At 31.9% G+C, this 15,261-nt stretch overlaps 2 protein-coding genes across 3 annotated transcripts; both read left to right on the top strand.

Annotated features, from left to right (window-relative positions):
* Positions 1-291: 291 nt before the first annotated feature.
* On the top strand, positions 292-2,846 carry LOC124945542 (cysteine synthase 2). The gene is made up of 6 exons (XM_047485996.1): positions 292-518; positions 603-677; positions 1,508-1,651; positions 1,815-2,129; positions 2,190-2,425; positions 2,516-2,846. Exons 1-6 carry the CDS (start codon positions 303-305, stop codon positions 2,742-2,744), a joined length of 1,215 nt encoding a protein of 404 aa, XP_047341952.1. The 5' UTR covers positions 292-302; the 3' UTR covers positions 2,745-2,846.
* Positions 2,847-8,026: 5,180 nt separating this feature from the next.
* On the top strand, positions 8,027-15,170 carry LOC124944547 (DEK domain-containing chromatin-associated protein 4-like). 2 transcript variants are annotated; one of them, XM_047484831.1, is made up of 13 exons: positions 8,027-8,155; positions 8,698-9,252; positions 9,310-9,687; positions 9,781-9,814; positions 9,939-10,018; positions 11,053-11,112; positions 11,278-11,388; positions 12,435-12,518; positions 12,629-12,709; positions 13,594-14,185; positions 14,495-14,607; positions 14,712-14,742; positions 14,820-15,170. In XM_047484831.1, exons 2-13 carry the CDS (start codon positions 8,713-8,715, stop codon positions 14,996-14,998), a joined length of 2,283 nt encoding a protein of 760 aa, XP_047340787.1. In that variant the 5' UTR covers positions 8,027-8,155; positions 8,698-8,712; the 3' UTR covers positions 14,999-15,170. The 2 variants fall into 2 exon arrangements, with proteins under 2 accessions (XP_047340787.1, XP_047340786.1); XM_047484830.1 differs by having other exon boundaries at positions 8,698-9,687.
* Positions 15,171-15,261: the final 91 nt, after the last annotated feature.

Here is a 15,261-nt window from a genome sequence, read left to right as displayed (position 1 = left end):
CTTTCAGATTCTTTATTTAAAAGTTGCATCACTATATATTATAGTCAAGAATGCAATTTTGAAAATTTAAATTTGTATGTTTGGGGATTTAAACTCTCGTCTTAAGCATAAGATATGAAAACTTTAACCGTTAGATCACTTGAAATTGTTGAAATAATTTTATTATTTTGTATTTAATATTATTATCAATTAGTTAATATATATATATAAATAAATAAATAAATAAAATTATTTTATAATAATATAATTTTTTTAATATATATTACAATAGTGTAGCTACACAAACTAATAAGCTGCCAACAATGGCGCCTCTTAAAACCGGAGGTGTTATTGCGGCGGCCGCTCTCTCCTTCGCCATTGTAACCTACTTCTTCAGTTACCGCCGTAGATCGAATTCTTCAACTCGAGAAAACCCTAAATCGATTTGTCCAAGCAAATCCAAAAACGGGCTTATTGGAGCCATTGGCAACACCCCTTTGATCAGAATTAACAGCCTCTCCGAAGCAACTGGTTGTGAAGTACATCTCTATCTTTCATCATAGATTTCAATTCTCAGTATATATATGTATAAATCGTTTATATATTCTGTTTCCATTTCTCAGATTCTTGGAAAAGCAGAGTTTCTCAACCCAGGAGGGAGTGTAAAAGATAGGATAGCGGTGAAGATAATTGAGGAGGTAAGATTTCATACTTCTTCTTCTTCTTCTTGTAGACCCCATTGTTCTATTGCATAGTCTTTAGTCCAAAAGATTATTCATTTTCTATTTTGTTGGTTTCATGATGCATTGTATTTAGTTAAGTATACATAAGGTATGATATGTAATTTCTTATGGTTGAGCAATTACACAAGCTCTAATCTAAATCAATAGAGGATATAATAAAGTAACTACACAAGATTTAAGGAGGTTCTCTAGGAGTACTCTATTCTTTAGATCTTCAGGAAACAATGGTTCAAATAACCCTAGATTACAAATTTTATGTCTATTCTATAGATCTTCAGAAAATAATCTTCTTTGATTTGAGTTATTTAAGATTATTTCCAAATAACACACCACCCAATTAACCATCACTTCTTCAATCATATCTTTCAAATCATTAACCAAAGTATTTTTTGGATCTCGAGTTGAGTTTGAACAATAAAACATTGATAAGTTTCAATGGAAACACTTTTTTTGTCAAGCATCTTATCTGGATGTTGATTTAGATGAAATAATGTTCTGAAACATAACTTAATTAGACATGTATTCATAAATTTATAAACGTTTTCTAGTCCAACTCTAGTTCCAGCTCCAGACGGTGTTCATAAGTTTTTAAACTATTATTTATCAATGTATGGTTATTATTGTAATTGTACCTTAAAAGGGCATGTTATTTGCATATGATGATCAAAGGTTATTTAGAAATAACAGTTGGTTATTCAAATAATCCCAAATCAAACAAGGGTTATGAGTACATGAAGTTTCTTTTTCTTAATAAATGATTCGCGGTTATTCCATTTTCCATATAGGCTTTGGAGTCTGGTCAGCTGGTTCGTGGGGGAGTGGTAACAGAAGGAAGTGCTGGAAGTACTGCTATAAGTCTTGCAACCGTAGCTCCTGCCTATGGTTGCAAATGCCATGTGGTTCTCCCGGATGATGCTGCTATTGAGAAAGTATGTGCATTTCGATTGTTTTTTCTAATCTTTGTGGTGTTTGAGCATTGAAGTATGTCCATTTTGATTTGTTTTCTTTAATGGTCTTATGATTTGATATTTGTTTTCTTGAGTAAAAGGAAGGTTGTTTTCTCAAAAATTTTGAACTTCTGACTTATCTCAGTCTGAAATACTTGAAGCTCTTGGAGCAATTGTTGAACGGGTTAGACCAGTTTCGATTACACATAGAGATCACTATGTGAATGTTGCTAGAAGACGGGCATTGGAGGCAAATATAGTGTCAGAAGAGCAAAAAAATGGTCCAAATGATTGTAAAGGCGGTTTCTTTGCTGATCAATTTGAAAATCTGGCAAACTTTAGAGCACACTACGAGGGAACTGGACCTGAGATATGGGATCAGACTGGCGGAAATTTGGATGGATTTGTTGCAGCTGCTGGGACTGGAGGAACTATTGCTGGCATTTCCAAGTTTCTCAAGGTTGTATTATATTCTTTTTTCTTGTTGTTTGTTGTCGACTAATCGTCATTCTTTCAACAGGAGAAGAATTCAAGCATCAAATGCTTCTTGATTGATCCTCCCGGTTCTGGATTATTCAATAAGGTGACGAGGGGAGTGATGTACACTAGAGAGGAAGCGGAAGGGAAGAGACTGAAGAACCCTTTTGATACAATAACAGAAGGAATAGGAATTAACCGTTTAACACAGAATTTTCTAATGGCGGAACTAGATGGTGGTTTTCGTGGTACTGACAAAGAAGCGGTTGAAATGTCCAGGTGAAAAGACACCATCATGGTTCATGTTTTGTAAAGTAAAACAAAATTTTGAAAACTGATTTAACATAAGTATATCTATCTGATTATTAGGTTTCTACTAAAGAATGATGGACTTTTTGTTGGGAGTTCTTCTGCAATGAACTGCGTTGGAGCGGTTAGATTGGCGCAGTCGATTGGCCCGGGACACACCATTGTGACGATACTTTGCGATAGTGGGATGAGACACATGAGTAAGTTTCACAGTATTCAGTATTTATCTGAGCATGGTTTGATGCCTTCAGCTTCCTCTGGACTAGGATTTCTCGATAAAACATTATAATGATCATCTCTTCAAACAATGTATCCAATTCAATGAATATAGGGTCGATTCTTTACGGGTATTTCTTATTCAATACAAACTATGTAGTTTCTTTTCTTCTTCATTTTGGGAAATTGAAAGGATAGACTTTTTAGTTATTTGTAATTTAGTGTAGATTAAAGTTAATTTTTACAATATTAATCTATTTTGTAGTGGTTGATATTTCAAATCATAAAAAACATTGTCTAATATGTTGTAATGATTTCCAGCCCTATATTCAATTTCTTTTTTTTTTTTTCTTTTTTTTTTTGACTAAAACTTAATTTTATGACTTTTTTGTCACACTTATTTTTGATAATTATCTAATACCACCCACAGCAGGGTGTCAAATTTTTTCATTTAACACCCTGCCATGTCAGCTTAACACCTCTTTTAACACCAATTTTTTAACATGTCATACAGTAGCGTGTTATTCAAGGTATCAAAATTACTTTTTCACTTTCTCTCACTTCCACATCATTTAAACATATACATAATTTCATTTTTTTTAACCACAAACAATATTATTCATCACTTGATAAATCAAACATACAAATATTATTTAAAACGAAGAAGAAAACAAACACTCTAAACATTGGTAATTTTTTAAATAGTGTCCAAACATCACTTGAAAATTTCTGAAATTTTTGGTGTACAAATGACACAAACCAAATCTCTATTTATAGATCGTGAAAAATAAAAAATATTGATATAATTTTTTTTTTTATTGATCAATTATTATTAAAATGTATTTTTAAAATAAGAAAACTAAAATCAAAAAGGTAAAAGGTAAAAGGTAGATATTATCCTGCCACATGGCAGCCTCTCATTGGGTTTTGACACCCACTTTTGCTCCTGTTGCCTCCCACCCTCTTCTTTTGACATCCTGCTCGGCTGGTCTAAAAGTAAAAGTGAAAATGATTATTGAAATAGATAATATTTTATTTCATATTTAATTTTTGGTATTTTTTTATTATCAATTTTTATATTTTGTTTTGACCACCATTTTATCTGTCTCATTTTTATATATTTTTTGATATTTTTCATGTACAAATTGCACATATTTGGTATGTCAGGTTGGATCAATCAATTTATCTCAATTTTAAATAACTTTAATAAACAAACAAATTTTTATTTTTTTTTTTTGGTAAATTATGGCTTTTGGACCAGTAACACTATTATTATTTATAGTTAAATATATTTGATTAATAATTAATAGTCATAATTTAGTTAAAAGAAAATAAAAACTTAAGTTAGAAAAAAAAATCTTAATTTGAGATTGAAGGGAGAGAGTTAAAATAAATGATAGAAAAATGTCTAAGAGGAGGTGAGGATATTTTAAACAATTAGATTATTATTAACCATGCTTGTTTGTATCATTGTATAATTAAAAATTGCTAAAACGTAACAACTCCATTATTAATGCTAAAAGACAAATCATTTTCCACATTGAAAATATATAGGGTATAATGGTACATATTAAAAATTGGGTATATGGTTGAAAATTGAGTGTAATTTTGTTTTAATTAACTAAATTTCATTACATTTCAAATAAATTATTTTTCAATCACTTATAAATGAAATCATATCCATTATAAATATATCAGACAAAAACAACTAAAACAACTGAATTCATTTCAATAAATGCACATTCTTATCATTTTTTTTACTTTTTTTTAAACAAAAAAATGAGGGTAATAAGACAATAACATATTGTTGAAAGAGAAACTTCTATAATTATGATCATTTTAAAATCTTTTTATGTTGTTTTGTCATCTTCCTTTTTGTTTATTCAGGTTGCTTATTGTTTTCTTTTAATCATGTATTAAAAAATTGTCTTATAGAAAATATGCTTGATTTATATTCCAAGTTTTTCCCATTATTTTAATACTTTCTATTTTTTTAAATAAAAAACTCACTAATATCATTTCTTGATTGTTTAGTACGGGAGAATTTTTTTTATCCAATTTACTTCTTCATCAATCTGTTTTATTCTGTAGTTAGTTATAGAAGGGTGACCACATCTATTTCTGAGGTTGGTCTAACCTAACTTGATAACACGCTTATAGAGTTTTCTGACCTAAAATGTTGCGTAAAACGTCTTTCTTACTCGATCATCAGTCAATGAAGTCATTCTGGAAGTCTTTAAGAGTAACCAAGCCGTTAAGAGTGAAGACGGAAAAGGTACCATAGGGAATGAGGAATTTATTAGATCTGGCTCCAGTCCTTCGGTGAAAGAAATACAAGTAGAAAAATAGTAAAGATAACAAAAGAAGAAAAAAAATTGAGGTTCCCAAAATGGACAAGTTTAACAGAACAGGAGATCCCGATCAATTTTTTTTACTGCGAATCTTCCATTATTCTATTTTCAGAGAATCAATCATTTTCTATAATAAAAGGCCCTAACGAATACTTTGGTATTCAATCTTAATTTATATATAAAAGTCTCAAATCCATACCGAAAAATATTGAAAAAGATTAAACAAACACAAAAATGTTAAATGTACAAACATTTGACTTAATATATCAAAAGTATCAATATATATTAACTTGCTTTTATTTGTAAATGGTTGAATTGCTTGCAATATTTTTTCTATATTTAATAAAAGGTATTACAAATATTAATGTAACAGATGGATTATTTCAAATAGGGTCTTATTTATGTTTGGCCAAATTATTATTCGGACTCGCATTTGAGTCGTTTTTATTAAAATTTGAATTGTCATATTTGATTCAAACTATCACAATTTTAGTCATTTAGGCCTTATTGGGTTGTGATTATTTGAATAACCATAACCAAAATATATCACATTAATCTCACTCTTCTCTCTCACATCAGTCAATTCATTAACCAAAATACATCTATTTTAAATTATTATTTATTATTTATTATTATATATTAATACTTTTTAAATATTTTTACCAAAAAAATACCACCTCAAAATCATCATCATTTTTTTAAAAAAATGTCAACTTTTATTAAAAAGATGCGTTCAAACGTTACAAAATGGAAGTAAAAAATAAAATAAGAAATAAGAAAAACAACATAAGAATATTAAATTACAATAAGATCAAAAAATTATCATCCCGTACAAGCCCCTCTTTTTCAGATTGAAGCGAACGCGTGTAACATAAATCTTTTGAGACGCTCGTATCCATAACTTTTCTTTTCGAAAACTTTTCTATTTCTTTCTTTCCAGATTGTCCACCACATGATGAGGGGGATTGGTTTCCAATCATCCGCGATTTTATTGCTAGAACACAATTCATTTCATTTGACCCAAAAATCAGCGACTTTTGATGGTGTATCCCATTGAAATTGAAGAAGGTTCTGCAGAAGAGCCCACATGCTCTTGACAAGGTAACGATGTAGAAGAATGTGATCAATGGATTATTCACTTTTCAAACAAATGTTGCATCTGCTAGCGAGATGAAATCCTTTCTTTTTAAGTTTATTTTTTGTCAAGACTCCTCCATTAATAGATTCCTAACCAAAAAACGAGCTTTTTTATGAAATTTTTAATTTTCACACCTCTTTCCAAGGAAACCGGGATTGAGTATTTTGGAGAGACGCGTGATAAATGTAGCTAGTTTTAAAATTAGGAGAGACAGACATAGAAAACTTGCCATCAGTCTCTAGGTCAATCGAAACGTTGGTAAGAACATCTATGAGGAGACCTCGTCTCCCCTCCTCTTCGGTGGAAAGTCGTCTATATAATGGAATTCTCCAAACAATTTGGTTAGATGAGAGACGAAAACAGTCTACCACTTTAGCCTTCCTTTTATTAGAGATCACAAAAATATCCCAATAAGTGTCTGACAATTTTCGATTGGGATGTCACAGATCATTCCAAAAATCAATTTTCTTACCATTACCAACTGTAAAAATGAGAAGGGGATGGAACTTTTCCCATTTTTACAGATACGCCCCCATAGGCTTCTACCTAGAAAGAGGCATCCATTCGTTATCCCGAAGTCCGTACTTGGCGATGATTGCTTTCTTCCAGAGACTTGTGTTTTCGTTGAGGAATCTCCACCACCATTTACAAAGAAGCGAAGTGTTGAAAATGGATAAATTCTTGATTCCGAGTCCACCGTCAACAACTTCAAGCTTCGTTGTGTTCCACCTCACCAAATGAATGATTTTAGATGAGTTAGACTTATCATAAAGGAAATTTCTAATGATTGTGTCTATTCTGCTAGTCATCGATGCAGGAACAAGGAATAATGACATAATAAATGTTGGGATTGTGGCGATAGAGTTTTTAATGAGAACCAACATACCGCCTTCAGAGAAAAGTTTGCTTTTCCAAAGTGCCAACCTATTTCTCATTTTCTCGATGATAGGATTCCAAATATTCTTGCAACTGAATTTAGCGTCGAAAGGAAAGCCGAGATACTTTGATGGGAGAGAACCAATTTTGAACTCTAGAACTTTGGCCAATGAATGGATGTCATTAACATTACCGATGAAAAAAAGTTCAGACTTTTCTCTATTAATCTTCAACCCTAAGCATAACTAAAAAGGAATAAGAATCTTCCGAAGAGAATGAAAATTTTTGTTGTAGGTTTAGTAAAACAAAGAGTGTCATCAATTATTTAAATAACCCGAATCCAAACAAGGCCTTAAAGGCTTTCTCACAAACACATTAATTTAACATAGTATTTTTTAAAAGTAACGTACCACATTTGGTAAACAAAATAACCAATATTATTTTTAATTGATAAACCATGTACCAAATTATATCTCGAGATTTTTTGAAAAATAAATACAAAATTTATCTTTATTTTATTTTTTTCAAGTCTTTCCTCAAATTAAACATTTTTTAAATCATTCCAACTGTATTGGATAATTTTAAGTGCGTATTTCTCGAAAAATACTTAATTTAAAATATAAATATGTCCAAATTGGTAGACTGTATATAAAAATTAAGTCGTTATATTTTAAAAAGAAATTAAAATCAATCTCTATTCAAATTTTCTCAAATCATTTATCAAATTACACATTTTTTTAATTATTCAAACCAACTTTTTGACAAATTAAAAGTATATATATGCCGAAAAATTTATAGTTTAAATCGGATATAAACAAAGTTTAAACCGGTTAAACGAAACTATCCAAATTTAATACTCAAATAAAAATAAAAATAAAAATAAAAACAAAAACATACCCAACATGATTAAACTGTCTTTGGAATCCGCATTTCAAGTCCGGTACGAGAAAATGCATCTCCTTCAAGAATGTGTGGCCCCCACTCTTCTCTCTCTCTCACATGTTTTCACAACTTCAAAACGCGACTCAAAGGAGAGAGAGAGAAAGGAGCGAACCAGAAGACCAGGCTAGCGACTCTTGAACAGAGTTTCTAGAAGGGAATTCCCGCTCGAATTTATCTGTAAGTTTTTCTTGAAATCACTTATTTCTATCTTGAGTTTTATCTTTTGTTTCTCCCTCTCTGCTTGCCCTGCTTTCTGACGAACAAAAGATCATCTTTTGCAGCTGGGGTTATAGTTTCTGTTAAAAATTATCTTTCTTTTGTGTTAAGTTTATCATTACTTCAGAATTCCAATTTCCATTTACTTTGTTGTCTTTGTATGGCGTTGGAAATCCTATGTATGTGTGTTTTGGATCTTGCTCTAGGGCTTCTTCCATAGGTTTTCGCCTTTCTCCGTGCTTAGGTTAGTTTGGGAGATGTCAGACCTAATCGCATTCATCATGCAAGCTGTCTTCGTACTTTCGTTTTTTTTACTCATAATAGCAATTCAAGGTCGCCCAATTGCTCCTGCTCTCTTTTCCTTTTGAACCCTAATTTTGGAATTTGAGGCACAATTTGTTAAGAGAAATAATTGAATCAATGAAATTTAAAAAAATAAAAAGTATTTTTTTCCCCTTCTTTCTGTTTTCATACTTAGAGAGATGCTTTTACATTATTGACAGGATCATAAATTTGTAATGGGGGAGGAAGATAATGATCCCATGGCTGAATCTAGTGTTGTAGAGTCAACTACACCTGATACGGAGAATGGTAAAAACGATGAGATAACTGTAGAGCACAAGACGGAGGAAGAGAAAGAGCCTGTGATTGAATCTTGTGTTGTAGAGTCAAATGGTGGTTCTACACTTGAGAAAGGTGAAGATATTGCTCAAGAAACGAAAGATGGTAAAAATGATGAGATAACTGTAGAGCATAAGACGGAGGAAGAGAAAGAGCCCGTGGCTGAATCTTGTGCTGTAGAGTCAAATGGAGGTTCTACACCTGAAAAAGGTGAAGATATTGTTCAAAACGAGGATGCAGAGAAGGATGGGGGTAAAAATGATGAGATAACTGAGGATCACAAGATGGATATCGATGGGGAGAGTTTTGAGACTAAGGACAACGGGGATGAAGTGCTGGAGGGGAAAGAAGAAACAGAGCCTAAGGAAGAAGACAATATACCCGAGATAGAGATCAAGGAAGAAGAGGAAAAAGAAAAGAATGGTAATGAAGAAGAGGATGATCAAGTGGATGCAATGGAAGAGGAAAAAGAGAAGAATGTTAATAAAGAAGAGGATGATCAAGTGGATGCAATGGAAGAGGAAAAAGAGAAGAATGGTAATAAAGAAGAGGATGATCAAGTGGATGCAATGGAAGAGGATGTACAGACAAAAGACGAAGAAGAAAAAGAAGAGAGTCAGGAAGATGTTGAAGGAGACAATGAGAAAGAACCAAAAGAAGAAGAAGAGGAAGAGGAGCAGGCTGAAGAAATTAAAAAGAAGAAAGGGTCAAGAGGTAGGGGGAAAGCAAAAGATGTCGACAAAAAGACAAATAGAGAGCCTAAAACGCCTTTGCCTTTGATCAGTGAACGTCCTGTACGTGAACGGAAATCTGTAGAGAGGTTGGTTGCATCAATTGAGAAGGATTCAAATAGGGCAATCCTGATTGAAAAGGTATCTTTTCTTGATCACTGAACCCTTATGTGATATTGGCGTTTTCAAGTTTCAATAAAAAAAATATTAATTTGTATTTAAATTTGAATTCAGGGTCAAGGCACTGCACTAAAAGACATACCCAATGGTAAGTTGAGAATGTTCTGTATTGATTCACTTCTTTTGAATTCCTGTTGTTTCTCCAAGTTATTTATTTATTTTGATCGAGTTTGTGAAGTAGACATCACATTTTGAAGTGATTCATTTTGCAGTTGCCTACAAATTGACAAATAAGAAGGGCGATGACATACTAAAATTGCTTCATTCGATTCTCTTTGGAAGAAGGGGAAAGGTAAATGCAGTTCAAATTCTTCCAACAATCTGTTCTTCCTTCTTATGCAGTGTTTGTAATGTTTTTTTACTTCTATGAACACCATCCAATAATAGTGGTTTCTACAGGAATTATTTTTTTCATACATTGTCCATCATGAAGGTGCATGTTAACAGTAAACATGAAATATAGAGGAAAAACATATTACAGATAAGCAGTAATGATAATTTTAGCTGCATTACCAGCATCCATTCAAACATATATATAATCTTTCTATTTTAGTGCATAATGTAGAGGACAAAACATGATAACTGTTGGGGCTGTCCTGAATGTTTACAGTGAAATGGATTTCTGACATTCTTAATATGATTTAGGATAATCTTTTTATTTGAAAATGATAATTTCGTCAAAACATCCGTCAACGCTAAAGTCGCATTACCTATGGCAGAAATAGGGCCAAAGCGAGTACAAGTCATGACATGTGTAGTCATGAGTTTAATCAATTTTACAGGATGGGGAAGCCGAAAATGACATCATCCCTAAACAAAAACTCAAATCATCCAAAAGTCGCAAAGTAGTTCAACGGACATGACTATTAGGGTGTGCTTAATCTCATTATGTTGTTTGTTTCCTCCCCCTACTCAAAGGAGATGTGCTTGTGTTCTCTTTCGGTTTTTCCTTTTTATTCGATCTGGTGTTCTCTTGCGGTACAGAAAAGTGACTTAGGGCCCTTTAAAAGTAAACATTACTCCTCCAAAATAATGCATTATGATGATTTTGGTTTCTATTTGCTTATATAAAAGTATGCATTGAAAATGTTTTTATTTGCTTAATTCTTAACCTGTAAGTTATTTATATGGTTGGAACCACCTCAATGACTCAATGATATTGCTAATTCTCTATATGATATCCCTTAATTTGACTTTCCAGTCTTCTACAACTGCTTATTCGATTTCATTTGAATTTCTTTTCAACTTGTTTCAAGGCTGAAAATTGAGTGAAGAAATTCTGGAAGATTGTAAACAATCCTGATTATATTTATTGTTATTATGCAGGCTATTCAGATCAAAAGTAACATCTTTAAATTTTCTGGCTATGTCTGGAAAGAGAATGAGGTGAATAATGTTTTCTGCTCCTTCTACAGTGACACAGTTCCCTCTTTTCTATTACTCTCCTTCTTGAATTACATGCTAGTTAGGGAAATTTATGTCAGTCTACCATATAGAGTAAACATATCTGGATTAAAGTTGAAATACACTTCTAAATTTGGTATTATGCAGGAGAAGCAAAAGTTGAAGGTGAATGAAAAACTGGACAAGTGTACTGAGGAGAAGCTGTTGGAACTATGTGATGTTCTTGACATACCAGTTAACAAGGCTATTATTAAGAAGGTGCGATTATTAACTCATAAATCAGTTCAGAGACCTGTTTTTGTTGACCATTTTATAAAGGGTAGATATAGCGATCTTTGATAACACAACTTATCAGTTAATCTAAGTAATTAAGTGTTTATTTGAATTAAGTTCTTTCATAATTGTGACTTAAAAAATAACTTTATTATTTAGCTTAATGTGCAACATATGAATGACTTAACTCGGTAATCTACTAAGAGCATTCAAAAGACAACTTTAACCGTGAAAATTAATCCACTTTTATCATTATAAAGGTAAAATAGTCTTTCAGCACTTTTTTCAACACTAGTTCCACATTTTATAAGCACATCTAAGTACATCAAATTTAAATATTTTATTTGGTTTATTCAAAACATGTATTTTTCATATGTTTAAATTATTTGACACTTAAAAACTCACTATTTAACATTCAACAATTTTCAGTTTTCTCAAATGCACCCTAGTTAAATAGCAAGTGTATGTTGTGATTATCCATGGCATAATGGATTAGATCTCTTCTGTCATCAATAATTGAAATACTTGATGATTTGAGAACATGATTTGCATTTCATGCTCATATATTCCTAATCAAATACCAATTTAATGTGGTATGTCATATGTTCAAGACTATATAGACACTGTTTGTAACTTTGTATGATTAGAAGTCACTTTTCTAACAGTTCTAGCCCTGTTAATACAAACTTAAACATTTAAATAAAAAAAAATATGTCTTGTTGTTGTAGTGGAGTATATTTTGAATACTCATTGCTGCATAATTATGTCAAGATTTGGTATAGACACTGTTTTGTAACATTGTATAATTAGAAGTCACTTTTCACTTTTTTGGTGCTCTGTTGATATAAACTTAAACATTTTCAATAAAAAATTATAAATCTAGTTTTGTTGTTATAGTGGAGTATATTTTCGATACCTTTTTTTGTTTGTTTGTAAATTGTCATGAAAACTCTTAACATATATTTTGAATACTCATTGCTGCATAAGTTCTATTGCTAGCCTTTACCTTTTAAGTTTTGCTGTATCCACAGGAAGACATTGTGGTGAAGTTGATCGACTTTCTCGTTGCTCCTCATTCTACAACTACTGAGCTACTAGCTGAGAAGGAGGAGCAGGTTAGTCTCTGCTTCTATGACATACATTTTTCAACAAATGACACTTAATGGCAATATATATTATTATAGTCGTTCATTTTCATTCTGTTGATGCTCTATATGCTTAACAGTCGAGTAAAGGAAAAAAACACAAGAGGGCAGCCAAAGAGAGTGCTTCTGCAGACGTCAGTTCTTCAAAACATTCAGCAAAGGTATAATCTTTTTTACTAATGTTTTGAGATACATGTTATTCAAACTATTAGTACCAAAATATATTTCACAAAGATGCAATCTGTGAGATTTTATGACTGATGGAAGCATCATGCACACAGTTTGTCCTTTTTAATATTTATTTTTGGAAATGGCGGTTATAATAGTGCCAATTGAAACTTTGATTTACGTAGATCTATATGAGAAACAACCAATACATGAGAGTAACATGATGAATATGTCTCTGACTAAGGCATTGTTTGATAACACAGCTTAAGTGCTATTTGAATTAAGTTCATATGATTGTTGTTATTTAAAATTATTTTGATTCATCTCAAATTAAGTAAAACAATCTGTTTTAATTTGGTAAGTTATGAATGACTTAACTTCATAATATAGTAAGAGTGTAAAAAAGACGCCCTTTAAAATTAATCACATTATGTCATTGTAAGGGTAAAATAGTCTTGAAGTATTTTCTAGACATTAATTCCACATTTTTATCAAAGTAACTTAAGTACTTAAAATTCAGATATTTTCAATTGGTTTATGGAGCATTTTTTTTCAAATACTTAACTAATTCAACAGTTACAAATTCAGTATTCAAAATTTAGCACTTAATTAAGTTTAGTTTTTCCATACTTTTCTGTATAACAGGCAAAAAAGGTGTTCTCAAATGGTTCAACCTTCTTTGTTTCTTCAAGATCCACTTCTCAACCGCCGATTCTTTACTTAAGAAATCACCATTCACTATTAACTGCTATTTCCGCTCCACAACCTTATTACTGATTACCAATATGCTTTTCAATTTGATGACTTGTTTGATTATATACAAAGCGTTTCCGTGTGTTTTCCAACTGGCTTCTTATTCATCTGCTGTATTTTGCAGAGTGGAAGAAAGACAGAGAACGTATCTAAAGAGGGAGACAAAGATGAAGAATTAGATGAAGAGAAGGTGGTAGAGAATGAAGATGAAGAGGAAGAAGAAAATGTGAATGTTGTTGCTGAAAAAGCCAAAGACGAAGTCTCTGAACATTCTGAAAGTGAGGAAGAGGAAGAGAGCGCAGATGAAACAGAAGATGAATCTGAAGAAGACACACGTAAACGCAAACGAGGCTCCAAGAAATCCTCTGTTAAGAAAGGACTTAACGTCAAAACAAAAAAGAAGAAGGTATCATCATCAACCACCCCTAAGAAATCCACCCCACCTTCTAAAAAGACCAAAGTGGAGTTATCATCATCATCCTCTAAACGCTCCAAGGCGGATGAAAACAATGATGAAAGTCCAAAAAAGACATTCTCAAGGAGGAAGAAAGTGGAGGTAGTTTATGAAAAGCCCTCAACTCTGAAGAAGAAGAAGAAAGTAGAGGAAGTTAATGAAAAGCCCTCAACTCTGAAGAAGAAGAAGAAAGTAGAGGAAGTTAATGAAAAGCTCTCAACTCTGAAAAAGAAAGCTGCTTCTTCTTCCACAGAGAAACCTGGTATGCATTGTTCTTTCTGTTGGCTCTTCATGTTTTTTAAAATAAATAAATGACTTAACACTTACAAAATATGGTAGCAAAAAGAAAAGACAAAAGCTTCGGCTTCTACTATGTAAAATCTGAATTTGAATATTTAAGGTTGTTTCAATATAAATTCTTACCTTCGACTTCCACATTAAATATTTTCTTTGACTCTGTTTCACACTCTCATACAATTCAATATTTTCATCATTGTTCCTTTAATCAATGTTCTTTATTGTAAATTCGTGACTGCTTTACAGTATGCCTAAGGTTTATTACTATGTATAGGCAAGAAGGTAGTGAAAGGAAGAAGTAAAGCTAAAGATGAAAAACAGCCACCAAGTGATAGTGATCTCAAAGATGCAATCTGTGAGATTTTAAAGGAAGTTGACTTCAACACGGTAAGAATTATATTTGTATGGTAGTTATTTGAAAACTGATATTTGATCATAATCCCTAGCATAACCATAACAAATATGCCCAAATTTGACAATTGTTATTGCAGGCTACCTTCACTGACATTCTCAAGCAACTAGGTATGTATCATTATGTTTCCATAACTTATGAGTACAATTTTATCAATGGAAATGATGGAACCTTTGTTTTTTTACAGCTGGGCGATTCAAGATAGATCTAACCCTAAGAAAGACTTCAATAAAGCTCATGATCCAGGCCGAGCTGACCAAGCTAGCTGAAGAAGCAGAAGATGAAGACGATGATGATGATGTAAGTGACGACGATGATGATGAGAAACCCGAAAACCAACCTTCTCGCCCGGGTGTTAAGGCCTGATTAACTTTTAACAGCGATTAGCTTAGTTTTTATTTTTTACTTTGTTCATAATTTTGGTTTGTTAGGATAATTTGATCTATCTGTGTTAGGAATGTCAGTTTACTGTTTCAATAGATTTTAAAGTTTAAAAAACTTCTTTACACTGTATGTTGACATGGTAATTGTTTCCCTTTAAGCCATCCGATCAAGTTTATTTATTCATAATATTATAAGTTTATAACTCTTGAAATCTAATGTTTTATTTGAATACATTTTATTCAAAT

Source organism: Impatiens glandulifera, chromosome 7 (assembly GCF_907164915.1).
Source record: "Impatiens glandulifera chromosome 7, dImpGla2.1, whole genome shotgun sequence".
Taxonomy (NCBI): Eukaryota; Viridiplantae; Streptophyta; class Magnoliopsida; order Ericales; family Balsaminaceae; genus Impatiens; species Impatiens glandulifera.
This window is presented reverse-complemented; position numbering and strand designations above follow the sequence as displayed.